This window comes from Poecilia latipinna, unplaced genomic scaffold (assembly GCF_001443285.1).
Source record: "Poecilia latipinna isolate Pla-1442-1.1 unplaced genomic scaffold, P_latipinna-1.0 Scaffold4, whole genome shotgun sequence".
In the NCBI taxonomy this organism is placed as follows: domain Eukaryota; kingdom Metazoa; phylum Chordata; class Actinopteri; order Cyprinodontiformes; family Poeciliidae; genus Poecilia; species Poecilia latipinna.
The window spans coordinates 20,867-44,788 of record NW_015112620.1 but is presented as its reverse complement, the minus strand read 5'-3'; the positions used below and the strand labels follow the sequence as shown (position 1 = coordinate 44,788).

The 23,922-nt window shown below is 37.7% G+C and overlaps 1 protein-coding gene across 3 annotated transcripts in view; it reads right to left on the bottom strand.

Annotated features, from left to right (window-relative positions):
• Nucleotides 1–23,922, bottom strand: part of mast1a (microtubule associated serine/threonine kinase 1a) — a 68,303-nt gene that overhangs the window by 35,675 nt on the left and 8,706 nt on the right. Inside the window, exons 1-2 of one of the 3 annotated variants that reach the window (XM_015051356.1) lie at nt 10,250–10,464; nt 10,059–10,138 (exon numbers count right to left, since the gene is read on the bottom strand). In XM_015051356.1, the coding sequence (XP_014906842.1) occupies nt 10,059–10,078 (20 nt within the window). In that variant the 5' untranslated portion in view covers nt 10,079–10,138; nt 10,250–10,464. Of the gene's footprint in view, nt 1–10,058; nt 10,139–10,249; nt 10,465–17,785; nt 17,818–23,922 lie in introns of those variants that run through there. The other 2 variants (XM_015051183.1, XM_015051268.1) reach the window with 2 other exon arrangements.

The window sequence follows — 23,922 nt, the reverse complement described above, 5'->3', positions numbered from 1 at the left end:
GCTGCAAGCTTACTCCTCCCTGAAAACAAAAATCATTCAAAGAAAACATTAAGAGCCCACAGTTCCAGAGAATTGTCACAGCGAGTAGTGCATGTAAATAGAGCAAGTGAAGAAAAAAATGTGAGTTTTCCTATCTGTTTGTGTGAGAGATCACGGCTGAACCTCCATCTGCCTGCACACGTTAGCTTGTGAATGATGTGATCTAGCGTCTGTGCATATTTAATAGGTTTTACCCTGAAGGTTATTAACTCTCCGAGTGTGTATGTGTGTGTGCATGTTGTCTGTCAGTCAGTGGTGTCGTCTTCTGCACTGAGTGCTGACTCACAGGGGCAGGCAGGACACAGTAGGTTACATCAGGCCCTCTTAAAGGTGAGTGCATGTTTTGCAGCGTGTGCAATGGGATAAAACTGAATGGGGAAAAAAAGCTGTCTCTTTAAAAAAAAGCTTCCCCGCTCAGTTAGGTTGGTTCCTGTTTGTGCATCCAATTACTCAACATCCACTGCTCTTACTGCCACAGTCCAAAACATCCTCTGGGACTGGGACTGATCCCAAATTTGGGACAGGGTCCAAATCAAGCCATGTGGGCAGATTTAACAGGCTTTAGGCGTTTAAATGAAGATTGAGAGGATGACTGAGTGACGCTGACAAGCAGCAGATCTAAGAAAATGGGCCAAGCCGAGACAAAAATGATAGGAGAGATAAATAAAGATAAGCTGAGATGAGGTGAGGTGAAGAACAACATTGCCATGTTGATGTGAAAGGTTGTTGCAGGTGTTATTCACATGGCCCTCCTGTTGCTAAGCTCGTTGGCACAGAGGGACAAAAATAGAAGATCTGGTGTTATTCTGTTAAAGAAAGAAAGAACAAAGATGACAGAGTAACACCCACTGCATCGCTTTTGTAACAATAAAAAGCCAAAGTCATACAAATAATACAAAGTAATTACACAGGACGTTTATTTCACAGCGACTGTTAAATTAGTGGCACGTGACATTAAAGATGGCAGGAATTATTCATTACTGCAACACAAAATGTGATAAATGTGAAGCATTTGAACTGCAATCAGATCATTTTAATGTGCAACATCAATTACTATTTACTTACACAAACGCTTGATGCTTTTTCTTAAATGTTTGTTTTCGACGTGTCCGTTTTATCTTAAGATTTATTTTTTTTATATCTCATAAACATTTTTTATCCTTAAGTTGGAGAAACACATGAATTTCAATGTGCTTAATGATTCTGTGCAAATGATAATAAACTCTATTCTATTCTATTTTGAGTAAGGCTGGTGGGCTTTATTTGCCTCTCAGTATAAAAATATATTTGTCCCAACAGCAAACTAAGAGAAAAACAGAAGCACACAGCGGCACACTAAAGATAAGTAACTATTGTGAAATAAAATAATTGCATGTCTAAATCAAAGGCTCATATTTACAAGAAGGATATTAACATTTATACTGTGAAGTGTTATCTTCTCTACTGACTTGCCAAACAGGGAAGTGATGCTAAAATTACTTTTTTTTTTCTAAAGAAGGATTTAATTCTCCCCTACTTTCCGATTTTGTCAGAATTAGGGAAGTTAAAATAAATCTGATTTTTGCTCTGGGCATTTCAATTAATGTTCCAGAAACGGTATTGAGGTTTTTCTTAGTGCCAGTATTAACTTTGACATTTCAGTATTGTGACAACCCTAATCTTCAGATGCAAAGTTTTCACACTGGTGAAGGGAAGAGTGGCGTCAACCTGAGCTAAATTACAGCACTTAAAAAAAACACTTCACTATACCTTTGCAATTAAAAGAAACTTAGTCAGCAGTGGGGATGAGTAACACTATTTATAACAAAGAGGGGCCAAATGAATGTTGCTTTCAATAACAATAAATCATTGAGAGCTAGTTGCAAGTTCATTTCACACCTTTAAAACTGAATTAATCTCTACAGTCCCAGCATGAACTGTTTGTCATGTAGTCATGCATCAGTTAGCATATTATAATTTAGCAATTTCAACCTGGACTTTGCCAGCTTACACACATCTCTGTAACCTTTTCCCCATTCTCTTTTCTCACATAAACTGTATTTTATTAGGACAAAACTCTTAAAGAGCTGCCCTCATTAACATAATGTCCTGTTTTAGTTGGCAAACAACAAAACTGCCACAGAATTACAACAGCACACAAGTTTACTCATTAAAAGTATTTTTTTTTATAGTCAGGCCTTGTTAAAACGGCTGGAAAGGGGTGTTTCCCGAATTAAAACCGGATCCTGTTTCTTAAGCCACATAAATTAACGTGTGCTGTTTTAATTTGGCTGTATTTAACTCTACAGTTAGATGTGATTTTATTAAGTTGTGATTTCTCTCCCTCTGTCTCTGCTGTACATGGAAACGCTCTCACCATTCCTGCATCGACTAGGCGCACTTTAGATGTTGCATGAGTCTTTAGGTTATTGGAGAGAATGGAGGTATAGTCACTTTTAAAGAAAGGGGAAAGGCATGCATTACCAATAACAGTTCTGCAGAGACGGATACGTTGTGTATGTGCGCCACAGCCTGAAATGTGAGTGGATACCCACAGAGACAGGAAGAAACAGCAATCACCATCCTCTTCCTTTTACAAGCCAATTTTGTGAGTCTTTTCTGCATAAACAACTTAAAGTTTATTTGAAAGGTTTCTCAATTAAAACCATTTGTTCACTTTCAAACAGATGATGTCAGGGAGGACTGAGCTCAGTTCAACATTTTCTTGTAAAAAAAAAGAAAAAAAGTAAAACTTTTAATTTCTCCAAATTAGTAAAACCACTCATTCATGTGATTGGGTACGGTGATAAAATAAGAACTCTTAACACGGTATCTAATGAGAAGCATCAGCACAGCACAGTTTAGGCACAGATTTAACCCAGAAGGGAACAACAAACATCAAAATGTCAACTTTTTGTCTGTGACTTCTTGTCAAATGTCCTCTGCAAATCTAAAATCTTCCCCCGTCACATAGATGCAACAGGATCCTTCCTCCATTTCAGTCTTTCATCTTTCGATTTCCTGAGTGTTTGCATGACACTGTCTGTCTTGTGTTTTATTTTGTTGTTTTCTGTGAGTATGTGTGTTTCTGGGCCGTGAAAGCTCTCTGCAGTGACTGTACGTAAAGAGCCGGGAAGTGCACCTGAATCACCGCAATAATGACATTTCATTTTATCCACAAAGTGTCCTCATTTGCAGGAAGTGATCCGTGGCAGTAACCTTACAGAGAAAATGAAAGCGTCCCACAGTGAAAAGACCTTATTTGCATCCAGCTTGACTCTTGCAGCATTTCTAAAAGAAAGCAAAAATGTTGTGACTGTGGCTAAGGCTCCAAGGCTCTGAAAAACCCCCATCTAAAATAAAGACAAAAGCAGGAGGGTGGGTATAAACGAATATTCAGTGTGATGCTTATGGTTTCAAGCAAACATTACAGCAGCAACAAAACCCTTCAAATTGTGCATCATCTTTACAGACAGCATGCTCTGTTTCCAAGATTAACTGGACTTAAGTAATCTCAATACTCTCAACATAAGGACAACGTTTGTGGTTATCATTTCTCATAACATCTGATAGTAACAAGAGTATACAGTTTTGTTCCCGATGTCATCTAAAAAGGAACATCTACTACAAGGGCAGCTGCTGTTTTTCGTCCAGTGACAGTTTATGACAAAGACAATATGGCTTATTTCCCAAGGCACCACAAGAACTCGAGAAATGTTACAGTGTGCTGAATTGAAATTGAAAAATGAAGCAGAAGCAGGATGAACGCTTCCGAAATTTCCTGCAGATACACAAACTCACACAGAAACATAAGTTTAAAAATGTGCTTGATAGATTTCCATTATGATTAATTTCTCTTTCAACTTTGTGATGTTTATCGGATGGTGAAATCTGTACAAGCGACAACCTTCTAGGAGTTTTATTGGCCTGTCACAGCTTTTTGTCCTGTGTGCATGTTGTGCAGGTGAAGAGATAAGATTTTACTGACCTGTCAGTAGCAAAAAAAAAAAAAAAGCAACCATGTGTGCTGCTCATTTTAGACAGAAGGGTTATGTACCAAGCAATATGATCCCAGATGGGATGCAGAAGCCAGAAGCACGTCAGATTAATGGCAGATAGCGGTACGCTGTGCAGTCGCTTCAGTGATTCCATCAGCAGCAACCAGTTAGAATACCGATGGATGAGACCGAGGAAGTGATAGTGACAGGACGGTGAGTTATACAGTTTGACAGAGATGGGAACTGTGTGCCGTAGCTCTTCAAATAGCTGGTCAGTTCAAAGTTCATCTTTCATTTTTGTCTTGATTTACCCTCCCCTGACCCTGATATCACTTGTGGCTTTGCTTTATGTTTGACAAATATAACTACCAACAGATCTTGGGGCATTTTTTAGTACAGTTTTGGGACATGGTTTATACTCCAGTACTGAAAAGCACCCTTTTGTTTATTCTAGTATCATGAATGAAAGCAAAGTTTTCAGGAATGTGAACCTAAATAGCTAAAGATGAGTATTTTAGCTGCTACTAGGACAATGTCTTTTCCTGTCATTTTGATTCCTGTGATTATGCTATGCTGTACCAGTCTTTATGATTACCATGAGGTTTTTTGTTGTCTATTAAATGCAGCATCTCATATGGGATATTTCCATCACCAAAGAGCACCAAGTTAGAGCTGTCCTCTGAACTTGCTACTACTACTAATGACACTATAAATAATATAATAAAAAAATGTTTGTTATTACAAAAATGGTGTGTGGAATATCTCCATTGCACTGCATGCAGGATATTAGAATATGCAATTTAAAGTTTCATGCAGTCCCATTTTGCAAATTTGGCCAGTAAAGTGGACTTTAACTTCCCTTAATGTCCAGATCCAATGTATTTCCTTACTGCCTTCAATGCTAAAGCTCATGGAGAACAGTGAGAATATGCCGGAAAGTTTTCTAAAATTAGCGTTAATTATAATCATAGAAATTATCTCAATTTTCAGCAACAGCATAGTAACGACAAACTAGAAAATTCCTGCAGTAATTTTGAGGGGCATGCCAAAGTGTGCCCGTCGGTTTGGACCCAGCGTTCTGATGCTAAAAATTAGCCTTAATGCTAAATAAAGCTTCAATGTAGTCAATAACCTGTGGAAAGTCAGAAGCATGTGGACTAAGTCGACCTTTAGAAAGGTTTGCATTTCTTTGAATCTATTTTTTTGAAGCTGCAGTTCGGTCCTCCTAAAATATGCTAAAATAATTTATTCTTTGAAAAGTCTTCTCAAAACAAATAGTTTAGTGGAACTGAGACAAATCATTTGACAGCAGCCTTTATAAATACATAACCAAGTCCCAATAAAAATTACATTCAACCAATATTATGAGTACAAAGAAGACAAAAGAGTGAATGCAATTTTGTTGCAGCCCCTGTACAGGTTGTCATATAAATACAGATTACATATGACAAATATAGTATCCCATAGCAATAAACTGCAGCCAGCATGCGTTTTGGTTTAAGCGAGCCATAACATCAGTCAGTGACAGATGGTCCTGTCATGGTACAAACAGGGACAAAAAACATGGAGAGTGTTTCTATGTTTGGTGCTGAGAATTTACCCCACAGCTCTTATACAGTAGAAACAAATGGATGAACATTTAACTGTATCTCAAACAGTCATCTGCTGCAGCAAGAAGGCACTATTATTATTTTCAGCATCATGTATGAAAAAAAAGAAAATCAGAGCATATTTGTCTCAGAGCCATCTAAAAGCTACTGAGTATGTGCCTCATTGTAGCAATGCTGAAGTGCATGACTGAACCTCTCACTGTTGTATCAGAGCTATCATTATGATGATGGTTTTATGGAAGCTTATAATGTGCAAAATTGCCAGCTGCAGAGACCACATCTATATCACAGTGTTTGAAAAGTAAAGTAAATCACACGTACCAACAAACTGGCTGGTAACCAGAAAGTTTGTACGTGATTTTCCCTGACCAAAATCAGTTATCCAGATTCCAAATTTTCTGATCAATGAACATAACTATGCTCAAATATCTGAAATACTTGCAAACTTGGTTGCTCCAAGCCGAAAATGCTATGCAAGTTACCTAGCAACAGGTTGTTGCTAGGTAACCAAAGAGTGAGTGAGTTAGTTGATGCCACCAATATTTTTTAGCTGGCCACGAGATGTTGAGCAGGCCAGATAAAGCCTTTCCTCTGCCTCACAGCATCCCCCAGAATGCTGTGCGGTTCTGGTTCGGAGTTTAGTGAAATTATTGAATATTCTAATGTGTTATCTATTGATAGTGATCATGTGTCTTTTGCGATATCGTTATTGATTTATTGTCCAGCCCTATCACCTCTAGAAAGTGCTATATATTTAGCCAGATGTCACCTGTTACCTGTACAACACAACCCGCATGTGAGATATCTTCTGCTTTGATCGTAATCTACTCTGCATCGTGGATGAACATAAATGTAGATGTGCAAATCATTATTATTTGCACTGAGCGTGAGTGAGATGACCTTCTTGGCAACTAAGCTACTTATAGGAAAGTATTTAAGCTTTAGATGTTTTGTTTATCTCTTTCTTTCATGCTTTCAAAATCCAAAACAACAATCCAACAGAGACCCACAAGAAGTGGTAAAAACAAACAAGAAACAAGCAGAAATGGACTTAAGAATCTATCGTCAAGGGCTCAGTTAACCCCGGTGGGCTTCTCCTAAATGTAGGCTGAGGCACTACCTCGGGCTCTTCCTTTCATCCAGCTCCACTCTCCTCTTCCTGCAGCTCTGCCACGGTCTCTGTCTACTGCTTAATGTTCCCGCTCTTACTCATATTTTCAGTGTCTTTAGCTCAGACCGTTTGGAGTGGATGAAAAGCATTATCCTCTTAATTGCTGCAGCCAGCCAAAAATACACAGATGGACAGATGCAACACAAAGCAAAGGGAGAAAGGATAGAAGGACAAAATGTGAGATAATTAAAAAATGAACAAAGAGAAAGTAGGGATCAAAGATGTTTTATTTATAACGCAAACCAGGGATGGGCAACCAAATGCTCCTCCAATGTTTTGTTATGAGCCCAATCGTTAAACAATCCTTGTGTGTAAATTTAGATCTGGTTTTCAACAGCTATTTGTGAAACATAATCAGAAACCTGGAAAATATGTGTACTTAGAACAAGATTTTGGACCTTTCCAGACCTTTTAAATCCATCTTCTACATGACCTTATGGTTTTTTTGTACTTAAAGTTGTGCTTTCTACTTAGTGAAAGAAATAATTGCACAGATTTAAAGATTATAAATTCCTGCAAATCTATTTTTTCTGTAAATTACAAATTAAAGTAACAATGATTGAGCAAATTTAAAACAGAAGTGATTTACAATGGCTGAAAATGCAAAAAGAAAAACAAAATTAAGTATTTGCTGGTTTTAGCTTCACAGGTAATATTTATTGTACACTACTCCTAATCTTTACAAGAAATGTAATACTGAGTAAGAGGTGGACAGAGAAGCTGACTGTAGACTGGAATCGTCCAATTTTAAGCCTGATCAAGCCTGATCTGTCATGTGCCAGTCAGAAAGTCAAGAATCGACCTTTTTCTCATCAGTGAACTCACCAAGTTAAGCTCGAACAAATCATTGTAACAACAACATCCCACAACTGGAGGAAGACTTTAGCCAAGTTTTATCAAGGAACCTCAAGGATGTAAAAGGAAATGATGTTCTCTACATGTCCAGAAATGTATTATGCAAGCTGCAACAGAGTGTCAGTTGATTAAAAAAAAATACTGAACCTAGAAGAGTACAGAAATATGTCTGTCTCAACCTCTGGCTATCAGGCAAACTGCTGGATTTGAAAACACTGGCAGCCTGTTAGAGGCAGAGATCAAGAGAAATTTCACACACATGCTGCTGTTTATATATAATAGTGCTCGCTGTGCCAATCTCTTAACAGTCGATGCTAAAAACATTTTACAAACTCAAATCATTTCCTCTTTGTTTTAAAATATCAGTAAAATTATGTAACAAGATGTGATACTGACTTTGTTCCAAATATAATTAACAAGTCCCCCCCAAGCAGAAACCCACAGAAAATATCATCAATAGTGTTCTTAGAATATTTTCTTGTTCTGTAGTTGCATTCATTTTTCAGACACACAGTGCCAAAGACAAAACTGTCTATCGTAGCTGAGCAGACCACAAGATACATGAATCAACTCCAGTCCAGCAATGGCAACATGGATGTTGTTAATTAAAAAAAAAAAAAAAAAAAGCATCAATTTGTTTAATGGAAGCTTTGAAGTGGCTGAGTGGAAAACAAGCACATACTTCCTTGAAGCACAGTGGTATTTTTGATTTTGAAAAACTCTGGCTCAGGTAAGAGTATCTTTCAGCTTAAGCTGCTGGCACATTCTGTTTTATCGCACCATGTTTGTGGGCCGATTAAATAAGACAGGTTAGATGGATCCAAAGAGGAGGAAATGAAGAGCGTTTTATATAATATCAGGTCCCGTCTTTGAAGTCTGTGTGTCACTTTTGAAACTGCCCAATTTTCTCTGTGTATTTTGGAATACACACACACTACAAGATTTAATTGTTTTAGTTAGCTCAGAATCAGCGTATAAACATTCAATGGCCTAAGAATTAAGCATCAACCAAATTAAGATAGAGGTGGAGTCAGTTGAAGGTGCTCCAACTACTCAGCATGCAGAGGTGAGTGAATCTTCATCAGTGCAAACTGAGAGTCTGCATAGTGCAACATGAAATTATTGAGTTTTTACTATTAACTATGAATAATTCTGACATGTTCCTAAATGCTGTGTCAGCTTGGCTTATACTAGAGCACTACATGAGTAGGAAAGTGATTCTGGAGTATTACAATATTTACTGCAACCAGTGTATATTTCCAAGTCATTGAAACAGAGATAGTCAATAGCATCACTACAATATTAGTTCTTAATAAAAATAAATTGCACACACACTTATATACAGCTCCGGAAAACAAAGAGATCACTTAAAATAATCTGATTTTATTTTTTATAGATATATTTTTGAGTGTATGTATATATATGTTTTGTTGTTTTTACTGTCAAAGGCCTAGGTCCACAGCCTAATAGGATCAATCCCCCATTTGGTTAAATCTACTGCATCAATTAGAACAAAAGTCAGCTGTAATGTCTCACAAACACTTAAGCCAGAGCTAAGTGAGCTCTTCTCCCTTATACATCTGGGCATCCTGTTGCTCAGTGCACGCATGATGGAAATAATAGTGAAGACTAACACTAATCCCCCTGAGATCAGAAGGGGAGAAAGCTAGCAGCAGGGACCCTGTGCAGATGGTCCATAAAGGAGAGGAGAGAACGACAGTAGAGAAAGGGATAATGTTAGGGGGACAAAATTCAGGCAACAGCAATATGTGTGTGTGCGTGTGTGTTAGGAGGGATGAAGAGGAATGGAGGATAGGGGAATTGAGCCAGGAAGACAGCACTCGAGCACTGCCCGCTGTTGGCTCTCTGCAAGCACTCCCTGGACACTGAAAATAATGCTTTCTCTCCATATTTCTATCTCTGACACACAGGCTACCAACCAAGTACAAACACATTATGCGTGCATAAAGAGAGACAAGTGCACAAATCATAAACTGAAATAAAATGCTTCAGCGTTACTACAATGTAGCTCAACATGAATATAAATTTATATGTCACATGTTCACTGCATTTGCATATCAGAGCAACACACAGAGAAAATACATAGGTTTTGAAACCAAACACTGTACTTCAGTTACCCTAAAGGGCATGCCGTTGTATTTTGCACAATGCTGTGTGCAAAATGAATACAGCTGATAAACACATAAGGACAAAAAGACACACACACATAAGCACATGGCATATTGCTGAAGCTAAATGGAGACAGGGGACAACTGTGAGACAGCATGAGAGCTGGCAGTGACTACGGAAACATCATGGAAAAAACACAACCTCAACAAACAGCTACAACAGCAGGGCACCACAACGGTCACAAAGAATGCACATTGACAGATCGTTGCCGTTTACCTTTTTGTTCGTCGAAACATTTTTCTCGCAGCAGAATGATGTGTTGGCAGATAAACATGAGAGCAGCACTGCCACAATTGCTTTTACAGAAATAAACACACACACACACACGCACACACACACAGAAAGAGGCAGTCAAGAAGCAGCAATTACGCTCCACGCTGGCATGACATCTTCCCTTGGCCACTTACACACACAAACACAGCCTCAAACTGTCCCTTAATGCTCCCACAGACTCTGCACAAATGAGTATTTCTTCAGGGGTCCGTGCAAAAAGTGAAAAAAGACTCTGAGGTGTCATCTGTGTTACAGCTGCAAGCAGATTAGAATTTAAACAAGGAGAGCAGAGGCAGACAGAGAGAGCGGGCTGCCGAGCATCTCTCTCTAAAGGAGAGAGGACTGAGGGGCTGATCTCAAGGGTATCGTGCCAAACCAGGAAGTGCACAGTGACAAAGGGGGGAGTTGGGCACACAAAAAGAGAGGGAGTGAGAGAGCATGTGTTTGCTCTCATCATCATCGTCATCAAAACAGAAGTATGTCAGTAAGATATTGGAGAAATGTGTGAATTTGAAGGAAAACCAGTGAGAGAAGTAAAAAGGAAACTGACTAATATAGTATTAGTGGCATAAAAGACTCTGACTGGTGAGCGTATCAGCATAATTAATGCTGATGAACTCACGTGACTTTTAACTTTTTTGCTTTTTTTCGGCAAATATACTTCTAAAAATGTGTTTAAAAGTGGTGGGATCTTCTTTGATGTTTATGCAGCTGACAGCTGACTGTCAACGCAGCAGGGCAACGACTCAAAAATACATGATGTCAAGAGTGAAGCACTTACTGTCATATCAAGGCTCACAGTTACAGCTTAAACTGATATAGCGCTATCTAGTTGAAATATGATGACTTTTTAATATGGGGACATCTTGTGTCCCCATATTGTGTGATGAGATTTGTTACACATTTAATTCTAAAATGAAATAGACAGTAAGAAATAAGGATGTTTATATTTCATATTATTTTATAGACAGAATATCTTAATACCTCTGTTATACTGTTGTTTTGCATTGGCATAATAAGACAAAGCAATTAAGCTTTAGCATTGCCTTCCCACTCAGTTGCACACTAATTTCACACTTTAACCCTCACGTCCTCAGTTGACCCTGAATATGAAAACAAATCAAAAGAGACAGTGATGGCTGGTACAGCAGGAACAAAATTTTACATCGCTCATCCCTGCAGACACACAAAATTCTGAATAAAGTGCCTCAAAAGCCAGACAAATAATTCAGACATGTCAGAAATTCATGTCCCTCTAAATGTGAAAAACATATTTTTCAATATGCCAACAATGTATAACACAATGTGACAGTAATTGAAGAAAACTGGTTCTCAGTTTTGCTGACCTTTAGTTTACCGTGTCACCTACATCAACCTCTTCACAATACTGTTATGCAACGCTACATCTGTCAGCAATATCACACTAATGATAATATAGGATCAGTCTAACAATACTTCATGGTTAAACGTAAATAAGCCATGGATAAGTCTGAAGAGAATAACATAGACATATGGGATACAGGGAGAAAAACAAAACTAATTTCAGTGGAATGGGATTATAATTTTTTTGCTACCAATAATTAACTGCTTTTTCATCACTGGCAGTCACAGTATTTAATCAGCAGTCTGTGGAGTGACACAAATGATGCAGTTCTTATTAAAAAGCAAAATGGAAGCAGATAACTGAAGCACAGAACATCTGCAGACATTTCTTTTAAAAAGTACACAAATGAGTCAAGCAGTTTACTGAGTGGCATGTTACTTGATTACTATAAGCAGGGGGATGTTATTGTTCTGAGTCATTCCCTTGACTGCTCTTTATTACTGCATAAGCATCAAATGTGTTCATCTCCAGTTCAAAAAAGTCACAAACATGCCAATTACTTCTACATGACTAACATTTATTTTTTTAAAAATGGGCTCATCTTCCATAAGTAATTCGTAGGTGCTTCGAGATCTGTTCTCAGATATTTTCTATAATGACCTACTGTGCTGTGAAAAACTGTTTGTCCCCTTACAGATTTTTGCCTTTTGCTTTTTGTTAAGCGCAAAATTTTCAAGTCAATAAACATATTCTGAAATCTGATCATGGTGACCTTAAATGAGTAAACACAAATGGTAGTTCCCTTTTTATTTCAGCAAAGTTGGCCCAAATTGGTAAAGACAAAACAAACACAGAGCTTAAAAATACTGCGTAGATAATCGTAAACATCCCTCTGCTGGACCAGTCAAATGAATAAGTAATTTCAATGAAGGCTACCTGGCAACATGAAGTAGACTAAAACACACTACTAAAATTACTCAAAGCTATCACAAAAGAACCACAAAGTATATAAAGCACCCAAGGTCGTGTGTGTCTTTCCTCATAATAAATTAAATCATCAGTTGAAAACTCCAGTTTGTATTTACTCCAGCCAACCCAACTTTATTTATGAAGCACATGAAACAAACAGCACAGGACCAAAGTGCTCAATGGTTGAATAAGTTATGAACAAAAACCTCAATATAACACACAATATACAAGTAAACAACCTCATAATAAAAGATAATATTAAAAAAAATCTACATAAGAATCTCTTAAAAACATCTCACCTGGTGTCTAATCCCAGGGTAAACAATGTGTTTTCAGAAGAGATTTACAAGAAGACACCCGTCTAAACTTGAGAGCAGCAAAAGCATGAACTCCACTAAGTTTATTTTCAGTCCTACAATAAGGAGCAACTGGTAGAATATCAAGACAGCAATTTATAATCTTAGAAATTAGGGCTGTCACGTTAACATGTTAAAGCATGCGATTAATCTAAAAACTTTAACGCGTTACCTAGATTGCAGCAGCAAATTACATGGTTTTGTATTGCCCTCAACAATATAGAGATGCAAAAAAAGAGCGAGGAGAGTCACACTGGTGTGCTCAGTGGCAAAATGTACTTTATGACACACTATGCAAAGTTAAATGCGGTGAATAACTGTGATTATTCACAGCGCTAGTGATTAATCTGATTACACTTTTTAATCGACTGACAGCGCTAATAGAAATACACCAGCAGCTAAAAACAGTGCACAGTTTCACACAAACATAGTTAAAATTTTTCTAAGAAGCAAGTTGGCACCCTGCATGAATCCAGGTATTGTCTGTAAACCCCGGAGTCCCTCTTCAGTGTCCGGCCGAGAGAGATGTCACTCTGCTGTATGTGTGCACATATTCCCTCTGTCCCTTTGAAACCAATCCACCAAATGTTAAAGCTGACGCCGGGTGACAGTTGCACAGTAGTGCTGAAGGGAGTAATTCAATAATGGATGCCGTCTCTAATGTGGGAGTCCGGATGGATGAAATATACATGGGAGAGAAGAGGAGGGCGGAGGGAGGGAAGGGGTGATATCACTGTAGCACAGTGGGAGGTCAGAGACGGTGATGAGGATCATGATATCATATAGAAGATGGGACTAGTGTGCCTGAGCGTCAATGCTTTTCTGAAACATTAAATCTCGTATTTGTTGTCCTGGCTGTCTTTTTCCATAACAGTTAAACTCACAACACAAAACTTGACCCATAGCAGGACTTAATGAGAAAAATACAACAGCAGGAGCAGCACCACGTAGAGGAGGGAGGCTGGGGGGGGGAGCTGATTGTGAACTTCCGGCTCTATAGTCTCCCTCATGTCTGGCTGTGACATCTGCCACTCCACCACAAAAGGTCACAGGTCACAGACAAAACGCACACACACACTCCTGTCCACTGACTGCAATTAGGAGCACACACATGAGTTTCACGCACCAGCATGCGCACACGCGGAGGCGACCAAACTGTGAGCGACAAATTCAGCATGTATCCGTACACACGTTTATTTTATTACACTGATGGGGCAGTTTTGCACAGCGATGCTAGTTTGGCTTCCGTTTTTAAAGAGACAGCACCATTTTAGTTTCCAGTTGCGCTTGCTTGTTCACCTCAGAGGAACTCAATGCTGTGCTTCAGAGAGCAGTGAATAGCTAAAAGATGCTGGGAAGAAAAAAATTGTTTTCAATTATCAACTATTAAAACAATAAAAATTATTTAAGCTAAACATCAACAAGAACATGCAACTGGAATTTGATGTGGAAAATTTTCCTTACGAGCTCATTGTAGGATTGTCAGCTGCCTATACAAACTACCTTCTGACTCACTGGTTATTTCAATAATACAGGAGGATTTTGAGAGTAGAACATGAAGTTTTTAAGCCTGTTACTCTTTGCCTAATGCATCTTGAGATCCCTGATCAGTCACCAATTTGTCTGTAAATGTAAACACGGGAAACAGTCAATAAAACATTTTTTTTCATAGTTACAGCTACATACAGACAGAAGATGTATGTACTGAGATAGTCCTGGTACATAGATGTTTGGAAGTAAGCCAAGCAGAGACTCTATTTCCTGATTTTCTGTCAAATAAAAATACACACATTTGCACTGTATTTGTTTCAAACCATCACATATATACACATATATTTGCGCATTTTGTTATCTTATCTCCTTTGAAGTTAATAATGTGAGCGTGTGTGAAACCGGGTCAGTCTTTGTTTGTGAGCTCAAACTTGGCCAGCAGGAGCAGCAGTAAAAACAAATTAGTGATTTAAATTAAGGAAGAGACTGATGCTTCAGCTGAAAAAAGGCTTAATAGTCTCACAATTAAAGGAATTGGGGGAGAAAAAGCCTATTTCATAGATGCTTTTTTATTTATTTATTTATTTTTAAAGAATAGATGGTATTTCAGCACCATGGACAGAGACTAAAAACTAGCTGGTTTTTCTTTTTAACAAATACTTCCCAGTTTATCTGCTGCAGCTGTCAAATACAAACGATTTCTTCCTTAAATACTACATTCAACTAATTAATCACACTCCCTTCTAAATTATACATACAAACAGACTGCAAAGCTTTGATGTTAATCACTTAATGAATGAATGTGTTAATTGAAGCCAGATTTGTCCATTTTTCTCAGACAAACATTGGACATGTACTGTAAAACTGCTGCAGAATGTCAATAACCGGATTTAATGTTGACACTTGAAAGGAGAACCTAGGACAAAAGGTTAAAATCACAACTAAGAGACTTCTTCCCTCTCTTGAGTCAAGGAATTACTCTAAACTAACACAACCTCTCTGTTATTCGCTGACAGATATTGATCAATGTGATTTCTTTGACACCAGGAAAATCTTTAAAAAAAAAAACCACACATGGTCACTATGAACACTGCTGTATTACCCTCTCTTCTTGAACCCTCTGATCCACCCTCATCCAGAAAGGCCATTGGGGTGAAAGCAGAGCTCTCCCGCGGCTGACTGTTCATCGCACAGTTCACTGGTGCAACAGATTGGGCGGCAGAGAAGCTCTCCAAGTGAAAGGCCTCACACAAAGCTGAAACATGCTGAAGTTGAAAGACAAGGCAGGCAGAGTACAATAACCCCACTTGACCATGACTTCCTATTACAAAGCAGGAGAGAGTCTGATCTCTGAAAAAAAAAAAGCTATTTGTCTTCATTTGTAGCTCAGCTTCTCTGCTTTCTACTCAATAAAAGCCAAATGTTTGAAAATGGGAAGCACAAAGGAATCATCTGGAGATGCAGCAGTCAGGATTTAGCTGATACAGATTTACAATTTTCCTTGAGGGGATTTTTAAGGATTTTATAGTTAAATTTCCATTAGATGAAAATTAATGGAAAGGTCCCACACATTCATCTGATGAATTGTTGAACTAAAAAAAGAACCAATAGGAAACATGCGATTGACTTAAGCATTTTCAGACTCAAAATTGGGAGAGTTGTTGCTTTCGATGGTTTTACTGGCCTATCACCAACCAAAAAAGATCAAAAGATCCATTCATGCATTTTCTTTACACCCTTGTCCCTTAGAGGGGTCAGGAGGGTTGCTGGTGCCTATCTCCAGCTATCGTTCCGGGCAAGAGGCGGGGTTCACCCTGGACAGGTCGCCAGTCTGTCGCAGGGCAACACAGAGACACACAGGACAAACAACCAATCACACACACACACTCACACCTAAGGACAAATTAGAGAGGCCAATTAACCTGACAGTCATGTTTTTGGACTGTGGCAGGAAGCCAGAGAGAACCCACTCATACAAACTCCATGCAGAAAGACCCCGGGCCAGGAATCAAACCCAGAACCTTCTTGCTGCAAGGCAACAGAGCTCCCAACTGCACCACTGTGCAGCCCAAGATTGAAAGATAAATTGTTTTATCTTTTTTGTTGAATCTTTAGTGTAAACGTGATTATTTTTTGACTGATGATGGATGATGGGGACATGATGCATACTTCACTATTCTGTGAATGAGTGCAACTACACAAGGTTAAATTATTACAGATTGCAATTTTTAGGAAGAAAACTTGTAAAGTTTTTATGTAAATAGAACAAAGGGACAAGATGCAGTAAATCCACAAAATATATATATTGCTATTTTCTCTATTGGTGTCCATGAGAACATCAGTAAATATAAATGGGAGTGTTTTTAAAAGCAGTATTTCTGTTTGTAGTCATAGTTACCAAAAAGAGACTGAAAAGAAGTTGTAAATAGTTTTTTTTTTCATCTTCACATTTTTACAATAAATATCACAAAATATTGTGATAAAATATTACATTCATGTTGTCCAACAACTATGATAGACTATTACAGGTCCAAGTCATTCGCATGGAATGTGGAAGTTGGTTTGATGTAAGAAACTTTTATCCAATTAAATCAAAATTTACTAGGAAATAGCAAGAGAAATTCAAAAAGAGACTGTAACAGTTTCTTCTACAAGGATCACTTTATGTCAGGTTTATGTTTGATGGATTTTCCAATTCTAGCCAGATTATCTTGTTTAAATGACTCCTTGTCAGGCCACCCAAAATAGAACCGTCTCCACTGACACTTGCAGTCAGTTGAAACAGTTCTCTTCAAAACAAGCTTAAAACTGGATCAATCTGACAAATGGAACTCACCTGATGTACACTGAATAAAGACACAATCTTATGAATATCAGAAATACTGACTATAACAAAAACACTGAAATATTAATGCATGCAAGTATACTGGCAAGAGCAATTCATCAACCCAAAAAAGAAAGAAAGTCATGCACATTATTTAGTCAAGTCCAAATTCTAAAGATTCTTACAAACTGTCATGTTTTCTTTGCTACTACCGATCAACTCCCTTTGGCTATTAAGCTTTTCATCACAAGTCAGAAAAAAAGGGACCGGATTTTTAAAAACTCAAAACATCAACTCAATTAATTCTGTCCTTTCTCCTTCATAAATAGTGTGACGTTGCATGCTGCAAGAAAAAGCAAACACAGCAGGAAATGTCCATTCTGCTGAGGAGACATGGCTCAACATTAGCACATTCTGTCTTAACACCTCACACAGCTTCTTCACATTTTGAAATTAGAGATATGCTGTAAGTAGTAAGAATATATTTATAGCAACAGCTAAAGCACAGTAATGAATAGTTGTGTGACAATTTTCAGTTTCCTTTGTTATAAAGGAAACTCAGGAACACAAACTCAGAAATATTTAGCCAACACCAAAAAAAAAAAAAAAAAAAACTGTTTGAAGATGCCTTATGTATCTTACAAACTTTAAAAGCGTCCATGTACTTTACACAGCCAAACTCAAAGAAGAGGAAAGTTGATCTTACCTGCTACTTTTTCGGGGCAGAGGTAAATCCTTCTGGCGAGGAAGACAAATCAGGAGAAAGAGAGAAAGAGGGTAGAGGGAGAGAAAACAGATAACCCATGTTAGATAAATTTCAGATAGGATTAAATAGATGGCAGTGTCTTCAGATTGCAGGAGGAATATAGTAGTTGTCCTTATATTTCTGAAGTGATGGCAAACAAAAACAAAAACATGTTTGACTATGATCACTTTACACCAGCTTAGGAAATTTTACATCTGTGTTACACAAGGTACAATTTCTAAATCCTGGCTATAGTTAGATGCAATAAGGAAAGTAGTTTGACTTTATATGGCACTTTCAGATACTTTTTAAAGCTATTTATTTATTTTTTCCTTTGGCACATTATTTTTGACAATATTTTTGTTGTAAACAAAAGACCCCATTGCAGCTCAATCAAGTTTGAGTCCTAAGCACAGATGGTGCAAGTAAAGCCTATTTCTATTTTTACTTTCCTGTTTCTCTTTGCAATAAAAAGTGCCAAAAATATGACTCTATCCTTTGTCTTTATACATTTTGTTGTTCTCTTTACAAAATGCAAGCAAGAACAATACTTTAAACAGCTAATAACAGAGCAAGGAATCCAATAACAATAGTCATACAAGATAATATTCAAAAGGTCTAATTCTGCTGTCTTGGTATGTCCCCTGGCATGTCACCCATAAAAGCAAGTGACAGTAACAGACCATCTTTACCCAAATAAATCAACAATAAAGTCTTTAAACAATTATACAAATTAACATTTGAGATCAAAGAAGTAATGCATTATTGTGAATACTTTCCAAGAGTGCAGAATTGAAATCACTGGATGCAATTTAGTGTTTAGATTAATTTGAGTTTAACTCCATTCTGATGTTGTTTTGAAACGTCTCCATTCATGTCTGGGGTGGCTGAAAGGCTGTTTGAAAACCGATCCGTCCTAAGTGCTCTGAGACTTCAAAGCTTCAGGAACCAGCAGGTTGAGTGGAGCCAAAGTCAATAGAAAAATTGTTGCTGCTATATTTATGACATTGGGAAACAACAGCAACGACCCTGATGTGATTAGGTTCTGCTGCAATGAATCTGTACACTGCTTGTTGTCCATCTGTTTGTAACTTAAAACCATTGAACATTCAGTTTATATAAGACCAGATGACTCAATTTCTATTGCCAGCCTGCCATACTTTACTTGTCAAGACATTTCATACTGCTTAATGGCTTTACAACAACAACAAAAAAGATGTTAATGTTTATGGATTTTGCTTTCACTCAAATGACAGAGAAAGACACAAAGGCATGACTGTGATACAAAATAAAAGCAAGTGACAAAGCATAAAAAGGCCACAAAAATAAAAATGAAAAACAGGTGAAAATATGATCAAAACAGATGAAGCATATTTTGATTTCAGATTGGCTCAGTCAAAGTCCAGCACTAAAACAAGCTGGACATCTGTGGCAAGACTTGAAATTGCTGTTTGCACCTTATCTGACTGAGGTCGTGGTATTTTGCATGGAAAAATGGGGAAAATGTATCTGTAGATGTGCACAGCTGGTAGAGACAACTGCAACTGCAATACATGGTGCTTTTACAAAGTATTGACTCAGGAGACCTGAAAAAGGATGCTAAAGTTTGTCCATTTTTCATTTCTTAAAAAACTATAACCATGAATCACTTTACTTTCACTTCATAATTTTGTTCTGGTTTTTGTTGGTCTTTTTTTTCTTTTCTTTTTTATTTCTAAAAAACTAAAATAAAAATAAAAATTTGGGTGTGGAAAATACGCAGTCTCCTCTAGCTGACATTCAGTTAATTAAATTCAAAATGTTAGATTAAAAACCACTTAGAGTTGCATCATAACATTTTTAGAAGAGCACATCAACCTTTTTCTTTTTTCAATGAGAGTGAGATCATCTGTTATGGTGAGCTCTTTCTGGGATGCTAATACACTACATCATCAAGAGGAAGTAAGCTTGGCCAGGGTGACTCAGAGAGAGCCCCATAGGAGTCTTGTCCGTGTGCATGTGTGTGTGTGTGCCTGCGTGTGCATGCGCGTGTGTGTGTGTGTTTGGATATGGGGTGATATGCCTGGCTAATGGATAAAGCCGCCAACACCTGCTCCCTCTCAAAGTCTGTCCAATCCACAGACATCGTGTGCGCTGTTGCCATGGCACACGCATCATTTCTATCTGTCAGAATTCAAGTAATAACAATAACGCATTAAAGTTTTGAGCATTATTCCTTTACTCGTACTCCAGATCCTTGAATCCAGAATGTGTATATATATTCTAGAAGAGTGAAAGAAAATGATCAGTTACAACCAGATGGTTACATCTAGACCTCCAAACGGTTCATAATAAAATCCACTATTAGTATTCATGACTTTGGACACAATGGCAGATGTGACAGATTCTCTTGTCATATAACTGTATAAACAATTTCGTGCCAGAGATGGAGGTCAACATATTCCTACTCACTAGGAATATGTTGACCTAGGGAGAAGGTCAACGTATTGACATATTGAAAACATATTGAAAACCCACCAATATTCATTGGCACTGGTTTTTGCAGCACTTTGAATGATGCAAGATAAAGATTTCTACAGCAGCATCCTCTTATAATTAGGGCATGGAAAGTGACATCAGACATTACTCAGTGTGCCTACTTTTATCAGACCACAACTTCTTTATAAGGAGGCTAACAAAAGGTTTCCAAATTATGATTTCATTTTATTAAAGGGAAAAGCTATCCAAGAGTTATTGCTCTGTAAACTTAATAACTGGATGCACCATCTTTGGGAACAACAACTGCAATCAAGTGTTGGCAATAACTAGTAACGACTCACTCTTCTTCCAGATTTAATTTAATTTAATCACAATTTAGAGTAACCAAATAACCTCTTTAAAGTGATGCCACAGCATCTGAATCTTATTTAAGTCCAACTTTTAACTAGGCTACTTCAAATTGTCTGCATTTATTTATTTTAAGCAATTCTAAGGAAGGTGGACTTGTCATGCTGTGCGGATAAGATTAATATCACAAACTTTTTGGGTTAAATGTTCGTAAGATGCATTGAAGTAGAGTAATTATGGCAAATTGTCCAGTTCCTGGAGGGGCAAAGCCCATCACAAACTTGCATGTAAACCAAAATAATCAAGAAATGACTAATAACTAATAAATAAGTAGTGAACTGGATCATCAACATGCACAATACAGCAGTAATTTTCCAACAAAATGACTGAAAAGGTAAACACTCAAAATGTCGCAATAGCTCAGCGAAGGTCCAGACTTCGATCTGATGGAAATGTAGTGGTGGGACCCTATAATTGTATCAAAAAGGTTACTTCAATTTATTGATAATTTATTAACTGGGGCGTTCTTGTTTTTGTGTGTGTCTAACTTTGTTCCGAGTAACAACTAATTACAGTTCCTAGAAGAAGAAGCTAAGATAGTAGCTTTCTGAGAGTCTTTAAGAGTAGCTGCACTTCCATCGACCATATAATTACACAATTTGACATTTTGAAAATAAACGTCAAATGCCAATTAAAATAAAAGCTTTAGTTTTTCAAGAAAAGGTTTTGGCGCTAGGATGAGGTCGCATCTCAGTTGGTTTGTACAGCAATAGAAACATTGCATTATGAGTCACGTGATCGACAACCAGATGTTGCCACTGGCACAAATCACAAAGAAGGAGACAGGAAGTAGCTGAAGAATAACAGCGCAGCATGTTTTTTAATTACTTACTGCAAGAACAAACTTATTCACGTGTGATTTTAATTGCGTTTCTTAATTAATGGAAACACCACAATTACAAAATTGTGTTTTCTGGACATTTTCCACACATTTGCAATGGACATGCAGCTAATGAGGGTCCTGATCATTTCTAACATATCCTGACATATAAGCCCTTGCAACTGAAAGCAGGTGTTCTGTGTTTGCCATTTAACTATAGAGGGGAAACAAAGGACAGACAGCAAGCAAAGGCATAAAAATGTTACTATGCGGGGCAAATGTTCTGGATAAATTACAAGGCGTCTGCTCTGCTTTTACTGCCAAACTAACAGCAGGCTGCAAGGCACAGTGTATTCCTTGGTTTAATGTTTTTTTCTTTTTTCTTTTTTTTTTACAAGCCTTTAAATTTAGAGTTGTGCCATCCAAAATCTCAAGTCACATATTTGTTTCACATGGATCTTAAAACTGTAATACTTGAATCTTTCTATTTTTATCTATTTTAGTGATTAGATTGTAAATAACTTATTTTGTTTTCTCAGACCAAGAAGTTTTCATAAAACACAACCTGGATCTAATGTTTTGGGGGGTTTTTTCCCCAGGCTTAGCTCTCTAAGTTCAAAGCCAAAGTTTTTCTGATTAACACTGACATCAGAAGGACATGTTGAGACAAAACAAAGCAGTGAGTGACAGGACTTGGCACAGAGAACTGGGTCCTCACAGTGATCACACTCTTATCCCCTGTGCTTAGCATATTGGAAATGGGCACACTGCCCAGAACAAAAATATTGGACAAATTATGCTTCCAAGTGTGTGTAAATAGAGCACTATATACTCCTACCTCACAGAGGGATGAGACATGCTTTTCTTTGTCAGCGTGAGTAAAAGAGCATATGGGTTAAGCATAAGTAGTCCACAAACACCTACAGTTGCACAAAGCTGTTTTGCTTGAGATGAAATCGACTTGCATCACTCAGACACAGTCATACAGTTACAGTCAAATAAAAATGCACCAATTGATGCTGCAGATCACAGCGCTGATCATCTTTTAAGCTGAACTACTTTCTATTTTTACAGGCTTCATTACAAACTAAATTATTACCCTGAGGCCTTATCTCACATCCAACCAGGTTGGTTGCAGATCAGATTACTTTGTGATAAAAGGAGAGTTGGGCAGCACTCTTGTTTTTATTAAACCATTCTCATGTTCACAATCAAGATAAAGATAAAAATGTGTGATCTATATCTTGCATGCTGAAATCTCTGAGCTATTTCTCAAAGATAAAAAAAAACACTTTTGTTTTCTAAGCTACATCACTTTGCAATACGGTGTTATTTAAGCTGTAACAAATTAACAGTTTAAATCAAAGGTACATTGTATATTAAGTTTTTTTTTTTTTTTTTTACTGATTAGGCAGGACCGTAACATCTGAACAGTGTAGCCCAAATCTGGTTTGAGAACATTTGGAAACTGTTTTTTTTTTCTTTCTAAAAAAAAATCTCAATAAGTTGCTACATTAGAAATGATCCTGGTAGGATGTTGATGAGTTTGATGTTTTTGGTTGTGTAAAAAAAAATTATAATCTTTAGATAAAATTAACAACAGAAAGCCTGAGAGACCGCTATACTTTTACCAAAGGCCAAGGATAGAAGCTGGCTGTGGTCCATCCATTCATCACCATTTCCTCTAATTTATCATTTTTTGTCATTTTGTAACTAAAATTACACTTTAGCTCCTCCCCTTTTATGATTATAATGACTGCAGAAAAAGTTGAGGTGAAAATCTTGGGACAAAGTACTTTAAATATTAACTGAATGAAGGAGTCAGAGACAAACAGCAGACAGTAGCCATGCTTCATCTGTTTAGTATCCTCCTAAAGGAAGTGCATTGAAATGATTGTCATGAGTCTAGCCTGCACCATGCAAACGTAAAGGAGTAACTTATTACCTCCTCCAGACTCAGACAAACCAGCCGTTTAAACAGCCTCTCTTATAGCACACAGCTGCTGCCTTCTTCTTCCAGTCCATGCTGCCCCCACCCATCCCACTACCCTCAAGCCTTTCAGCTTGTCCTGCTGCTGCTGGTGGTTGCTCTTCCTCCCTGAGGGCACACAAGGCTCTTAGGCCACCATTAAGTCTTGCTAATGGGCCTGACAACAGCACCACATCCTCAGCATTTAGACCTTCTCTGCGTGAGTATGGATATTGATCACTTCAGTGAAAATGGAGAGCGCAGACTTGGGGTGGGAGTCAATTTCATATGTGCACAGAGACACGAATATTGTCCATTCACACTGGAAACTCTGGATTCTGGTAATGGCTGAGGTACAAATGCACAAACTGGTAACTCGGGTGATGTATCCAGAATAACACTTCAACACTGTGGATTTATATA